Source organism: Propithecus coquereli, unplaced genomic scaffold (assembly GCF_000956105.1).
Source record: "Propithecus coquereli isolate 6110/MARCELLA unplaced genomic scaffold, Pcoq_1.0 Scaffold11, whole genome shotgun sequence".
In the NCBI taxonomy this organism is placed as follows: domain Eukaryota; kingdom Metazoa; phylum Chordata; class Mammalia; order Primates; family Indriidae; genus Propithecus; species Propithecus coquereli.
The window spans coordinates 9,194,659-9,202,351 of NW_012134969.1; the positions used below are offsets into that span (position 1 = coordinate 9,194,659).

The following is a 7,693-nucleotide window of genomic DNA, read 5'->3' on the forward strand; positions in this document are numbered from 1 at the left end:
GTAACCAAATAGCCCTAGTTAATAAGGGAAAGTTCTACTTCAGTAGAATTCTAACTAATACATGGGAAAAATACGACAGGATTAGAAAATCACCATTTTGCCACCCTAATGAAAGAACTGATTCAGGAAAAGCTCAGGAATAGATGAAACCATTAAAAGAGAGGCTGGTAGGGAGGACCGCACTGCAGGGATCAACTGTCACCACCTGCACTGCTGATCAACCTCAGCATAACCCCAAGGGTAACAACCCAACATCGTGTGCCTGTGGATGGGAAGCAACACGAAGCACATAGAACAATCCTCATGTGATCTTACCAACAAGTCGAATCTGAATGCAATCAAGATTTTAGGGGCAACTCAGTTTACAGACCATATGGGAGAGAGGTAGGTAGAGAAACGAGTTAAATGATATCGTGAAGAAAAGAGATCAATTTAGAATATGGGACAGTCTGCAGGAGAACTGATTCAATGAGGCAATGGCATAAAAGAAGTGAGGAGGCATTACGCTAGGTGAAGAAAGGTTTAGAAGACAGGACAACCACATGCAATGCATGGACCTTGTCTAGATCCGATTTCAAACAGACCCATTGCACAAAGCCATTTTCAAAACAATCACTGAAATCTGAAAATGGTTTGATTATTCAACAACATCAAGGGGTGATATTAATTTTTAGGTGTAATAATAGCATTGTGATTACTGAAAAAATGATCCATATATTTTCAATGAAGTATGTAAGGATGAAATGACATAAGGTATGGAATTTGCTTTAAAATACTCCAGCAAAAAAGAAAGCCCAAAAGGATAGAAGAATCAGTGGTAGATGTGAATGCTGGCTATCTGAGTGTCCATTATACTAGTTTCTCCAATTTGGTGACTGTTTTGAAAGTTTTCATAACAAACTGTTAAGAATAAGGCATAACAAAAAGTTATACTCTTCTAAAAAGTTATCAGACATATGTAAGATAATTACTAAAACTTGTAAGGAGAAAGATCGCCTTAAATTTATCATGAATTATAAGAACCCACAAAAAAAACAGACTCAATTTGATACCAATAGCCTTTATAACTGTTAAGTAAATAATAGTATTCTCTTTAAAAATATAATTCAACAAAAGGTTATTTAGAATAGAGTTGAAATAAAATTATAGTACAACCTCAGAGCCAGAGTAACTGGCATTAAGTATGATAGGAAGAAATTGACATAACCTTAATAGCTAGCTTTTCAGAACTCTTCACCTGAATGGGAACAAATCTAAGGGATTACATTAGGTGGGAGAACATTCCATTATACATGGTGACATTTTGTAAATATCTCCAGCATAGATAAAATCCTAAAATAAAAAGCACTTGAATTATTTTTGTGAAAACAGGAAACATGATCAAAAAATGGTCAAATAACAAGATACTGACAGGTGAGGCTGGATAAAGTATTCACAAATTTAAAAACTAGCAAGTGAAGCGGGGAGGGAAAACATTTCTATTTCCTACCATCTGTCTTCCACGGGACCTTGGAATATACTTCCATTCTGCTGTATCTAGCTGTGCAGAGGACTAGCTGTGCAGAGGACTGAAAAATTATAATACCCAAGTTCTAATCCTGGTTCTGCCAGGGAACAGTCATGTGACCTTGAGAATCGGGTCTTCCGCTCTTACTTCACAGCATCATTTCGACAGTGAACAAAGGAACGTGCAGAAGCACTTCGTAAATTCTCTGGGCCTGCAAATCTAAGATATTTTCTTCTTTTTCTTTTCCTTTTCTCTCCTTTTCTTCCTTATTATTTTGCTCTTGTTGTTAGTATTATAGGTCACTTAATATTTGAAGCTTCAGATCTTTAGCCAAGACAACCAAAGAATTTTAGGTTACTCAAAGGTTGATAATTCAATTTGTGAACCGGTCAGTCTTTGTCTTTCTTCTTTTTCCTATGGGAATTTTGGGTATTTTCAATGAATATTTACTTCTCCACTAAGAGGCCTGAAAGAAGAAAAAAACAGGCTAAATTCTATCTGATTTATCCTGTCACTTGTTGGTTCGGCTGAATGAGATGGAGATGGGAGAGAATTAGTTCCTCTGTGCAGGTCTCTAATCTATACCATTAGCCATCTAGTATGAATATAAATAGGTGTACTGATATTATTCTGAAACATTTTATGTTGTTCCACCAGATCTTCTTCTTCCCCTCAACACTTAAAAAAAAAACCCCACTTTTAAGTATGGAGGGTGGCAGAGAGAAGGAAAAGAGAGATGTGGGGGTGGGAGGGTCTCATGAGGAAACATGTTTAAAAGCTAATTTAAAAGTGAACCCTAATAGTGTATACCTTGCCTATTAACAATGTGCCCACAAGCCAGCTCCCAGAAAAAACCTCCAGCACTGGAAAAGTCACATGGTTCTTGGCTGAGACCCTCTGGCAAAAGCAGAGAGCTGTCATGCTATCAGTGTTCAGCAATGGAAAGATACCCAAGAGCAAGGGTTGGCACTGTGGCTCCAAAACCACAGCTAGCAAGGCAGAGCTGGTGGAGGTCAAGGATCTTCTAGGAGGGCCTGTGTGTAGCACTGCAGCTCCCTTCCACCTTAACAGTGAGGTTGGCTGGATGGGCACTTACACTGGGAACTGAAGCTCAGAGGCTTACACACACACACAAACACACACACACACACAGACACACACACACACACACAAGCTTCTGACACCCAACTGCATGAATGTCTGCTTGGTAAACCACACAGTGTGGCCAAAGGAAATAGTCAGAAAATGAGGATGACTTTTGGAGATGCCTAAAGAGAGGAGCTGGTGGCTATAATCTTACAAAAGACCACCACAGTCAGGGCTAGTTTAACTCTGCATTTGTTTTCTGTTTTTCATTTTCAGATAGTTTAAAAAGCTGGCTTCTTGAGGGTGAGATCTGTATTTTTTCCCATAGTCCTTGGCTTGGCTAAGTGATACAGAAGATATATAGAAGGTATTTCACTAGGCTTGGCTAGTGATACGTAAGCCAGCATAAGACCAGATTATACTGATGCCAATAGCTCTTTCTCAAAGGAACAATGCAGTATAATGGTTTAAAAAAAAAAAAATCAAATCCAAGGTAGAACACCTGGGTTCTAGTAGGGATTTTCCTACTTACTGGCTGGGTGGCCTCAGATGAGGCGTGGGGCTTCAGTTGGCTCATCTGTAAAATAAGCATGCTAGAGACTGATTTTTTTTTTTTTTTTGAGACACGGTCTCACACTGTCACCAAGGCTAGGGTGCAGTGGCATTATCATAGCTCACTGCAACCTCCAACTCCCGGGCTCAAGCAGATCCTCCTGCCTCAGCCTCCTGAGCAGCTGGGACTATAGGTGTATATCACCATGTCTGGAAAATTTATTTTAATTTTTTGTAGAGATGAGGGGTCTCATTATGTTGACTGGGCTGCCCTTGAACTGCTGGCCTCAAGCAATCCTCCTGCCTCAGCCTCCTAAAGTACTAGGATTACAGGCGTGAGCCACTGTACCCAGCCTGAATTTTTTAAAAAAGTATTTAATCGACAAATAAAAATTGTATATATTCAAGGTATATGTGTGATTTTTTGATATACATATATTGTGTAATGATTAGCACAGTCAAATTAATTAACACATCCATTACCACCCCTAGTTATAATTTGTGTGTACACGTGGTAAGGAAGATTGAATGCTTATGCCCCTTCGAAATTCAAATGTTGAAACCTAACCCCCAAAGTGATGGTATTTGGAGGTGGGGCCTTTGGGAGTGATTAGGTCAGGATACTGGAGTCCTCATAGATGGAATTAGTGCCTTTAAAAAAAGGTCCCAGAGTGTCCTTTGCCCCTCCTACCCTGTGAGGACATAGCGAGAAGACAGTTGCCCATGAAGCAAGAAGCAAGCCCTCACCAGACACTGAATGAATGTGCTGGTGCCTTGATCTTAGACTTGCCAGCCTCCAGAAGTACGAGATACAAATTTCTGTTGTTTGTAAGACACCCAGTCTAGGGCAATTTGTTCGAGCTGCCCAAACAGACTAAGACAGAGGCTGGACTGGATGATCTCAAAGTGCCCTTCCATTGTAACACTATAAGGAACCATTAATGTTTTGGCAAGAGAGTTCATGTATTTCAATTCAAGCATTATGCTCATCTGAACTGGCTTGTAGAAAGTCAAGTTTGGAGTTTCTTTTATTAACAGGTGGTACTACCCTCTCAAAGATAAGCTGTTCTTGCTTTCCATTCCTTATCAACCTTGCCTCTGGACTTATTGGGAACTTGCCACTTTCACAACCTTCCACAATGGCCATTGTTAGTTTCTTCACCTTGCCCTTCCAGCGAGGAAAGTAAGAGTGATATTAGCCTATATACATACAAAAATATATCTCCTGCCACATGGCTGCAAAAAACCAGCAATATGATTTGTCAGGTTGTTAAGAATCACTGAACAGGCAATTTATAAATATGCAGATGAAACTAGAAAGCAGGCCTTACTGTTTCTTCCTGACAAGTGATCTGTTTCCACCTACTTCCTCATTCTTCAGCAGGTGGAGAGACTAAGAATCTCAGGGTTCTTTACTCCCTACAATGGTAGCATCATCCACCCATGCTACACACTGGTCAATATTGTGCTTACTGGAGCCCAGTCGGCCAAATGTGAGAATTATCCAGTATCAACAGGGATTTACCCTGAGCACATTGGCAACTTGGGAGATAAGAATACCATTCCATAAATCCTGGAAAAGTCTCATGCATAGAACTAAGATAGAATATTACCATGTAGATACCTGCTGATCACTCTGGTCCAGGCATGGTAGCCTCTCAATAACTATTTTGAAAATGAATAGGAATCCTGTGGTTCTTTTCCCAGGCATCAGTGGGAATGCTCACAACCTGACTATCTATGTGTAAATTACTTTTGTACAAAAATTAAAGATTATATTTTGGTGATGGTTTCATCTCCATGTACCATAATTCTGACAGCTGAGGTTCACAGATCTGGGCTGTGTCCTGTCTAGATGTCAGACCCTGTGTCACAGTAGACACACACAACCTGTCCAGCTGTGTATATTATTTCAGGCGAAAATGCCTCACTTCACTTCACTAACATGAGGAACCTCGATGTCTTGTGCTTCAGGACGGTCTATGAGCATCTTCATCACATAGTACAACACGGCAAATAACAACAAAACTTTTTAAGATGCACAGGCCCCCAAATGTCATCAATCAAAGAGGTCAATAGCTAAGTTCCCGCCAAGATATCTTGTCCCGCAAAGGATACTGCAGACCTGAGGCCACGGCACTGGTGCGATAACCTCCCAGGCGCTGCCCGCTCTCAGAGCAGTGCCAGGCGAATTGCTTGTCCTGTCCTGTGCTCAGCACCCACTCCAGCTCCAGGACAAAAAGGATCATCGTCACTCTGCTCTGATGTGCTGAAAATCAAGAGAAAAGAGAACAACCTATAAAGTATCCTAAGGAGGTTGGAAAGGCATGGTCTGCAGGGATGTACCATTCTCTTCTCCCCTCCCAGAATAAGCTGAACAGCATAACCATGTCAAGGATGGGGTAGAACAATGGTTCTCATCGGAGCCTGGGGTATGCTTTTGTAGGCAGGCATGCCTAAGTTTTTTTATGATTTTTAAAAAACCATCCATCTCTTCCCCATGCTCCCTCTACCCAACTTGTGCCAACTCAAGGACTGCCACAGAGAGCTCCCATTACCAAAGGCCTGGGCCACCTCCCTCAGACAGGCTAGGGCTGCTGGACTAGAGCGTCAGACCCAGTGTGACCACAAAACACACTGGGAACAATGCTCATATAATACAGCCACTGTGGTTAGTGTATGTGCACTTACAAAAAATTAATAAAGACCATACTGTTCTTTTTTTGATGAAGTCTGTCTTAAAAACCCGTAACAATGTTCTAGATGAACAGCTTTCTTTAAGAAATTAAATGCATGGAAAGGAGGACGGAATTATTCCCAAGTGCCATATAAAAGAGAATGAAATATCCCTTATGCCAGAGTGTGTGTGTGTACACTGTATGAATGATAATGACTGCAAATTTCCTAGAGGTGTTCATATACAAGAGCAATATCAAGGGCAATATCATCATAATTATTGCATCGCATGATTTCAGAGTTAGAAGAGATCATTCCTATCACCTCTCTGATCTCCCTATTTTACATATGAGCAAAGTGAGGCACAATGAAGTTGAGTAGTTTGGCCAAGGTCTTGTGGCTTCTCAGTTACTGAATGAAATCAGGCAGGAGGATTTTGGCTTGTTTCTTCTTATACAATTCCAGGCAGTGAGGTGCAGGGTACCTGTGATCACTGAATAGAGCAGATTGGAATGAACAAAAACTGATATCCTGCAGCCTAGACTTTACTGGGCCCTGCTCCTAGGGGCTGGTAGTCCGGTGGGGCACGAGTTTTCCATTTTGATCATGAAAACAGAGTTAGGCAGTATGGATGGATAAATGCAGCTCTGTTGGCAGTAACAATATTATCTGCCAATTGCTGAGCATCTAACAAGAGCCAGGTACTTAAATAATATTCTCCAGCTTAATCATGGTAATGATCCTGTGGCCGATTTCCTCATTTCACAGCCAATCCAACCTTAGCAAAATGGACCTTTTAGATTGGCTACCACATAACACAATCAGAACCAGAGTGAAACCCACAGGATAATCATTCAACAAATGCTGGACGTTTTAAGATCTGCTATTTGAAGCGTGGAGAATCTAAGAGGATACGGAAGCAGTATTACCATGATTTCTCAACTATACATGCCTGCCTTTCAGGGTACCAGCCACCACCAAGATCAAAACACAGGCTTTAACTAAAAGATGTGAATTCTTGGAGAAATTCCTGAAGATCTTTTCATTTCTGTGTCACCAATGGTCCAATTCAAGTTCCACCAGTGGTGGAATAAAAACAAACTCTCAAATGAGTCCAAGTGTACCCAAGTCTATTTCAGGCAGAAAGTGGCCCCTAGCACCTCACCCCTCTTTCTCCTGAAGGGGCCTTTGGCCTTCTGTCACTTTCTAAGTCCAAGTGATAACAGCCCTAGAAGATAAGGGGGGGTTAACCCTCTGAGTGGCCTTCATGTCCAGAGGACACAGAGCCAAGAAATGTTAAGTGGCCTGCTCAAAGCTACATAAACAATAGGTGACAAAGCTAGAACCAAAACCCTCGTCTCTGCTGTCATAGTCAGTTCTCTTTCTCAGTGTCAGGCTGCCTGTGACTACTGGAAAAACAAAACAAAACAAAACAAAACAAAAAACCCCAAACTCAAAGCACACACTCTTTCTATGGTGAAAGAATTCTTTTATTCAAAAAGAAACACTTCAAAGACACATACTTATCACTAAGCTTCAGATCAGAGGCTTATTTAAGAAAATGGTAGGCTTGATGTCTGGTCCTTCCTGAATAGGAATGATGAGAGGCTACATCCTTGCTTTGATCCTGATCTTAAGAGGAAAGTATCTATTTTCTCACCATTTAGTATGATGTTAGCTATAGGATTTCTGCAGATGTTTCTTTATCAAATTGAAGAAGTTCCCCTTTATTCCTAGTTTGCTGAGAATATTTTATTATGAATTAGATTTTATCAAATGCTTCTTCCACATTAATTGATGTGATGATATGATTTTTCTTCTTCAGCCTGTTGATGTGATGGATTACATTGACATTTTTTTTTTTTTTTTTTT

General features: G+C 40.6%; 1 protein-coding gene across 1 annotated transcript in view; it reads right to left on the reverse strand.

The window, feature by feature from the left end:
* WDFY2 (WD repeat and FYVE domain containing 2) overlaps positions 1-7,693 on the reverse strand; it is a 187,263-nt gene that overhangs the window by 33,528 nt on the left and 146,042 nt on the right. The window contains exon 5 of the mRNA XM_012649277.1: positions 5,264-5,414. Coding sequence (XP_012504731.1) covers positions 5,264-5,414 — 151 coding nt within the window. The remainder of the gene's footprint in view (positions 1-5,263; positions 5,415-7,693) is intronic.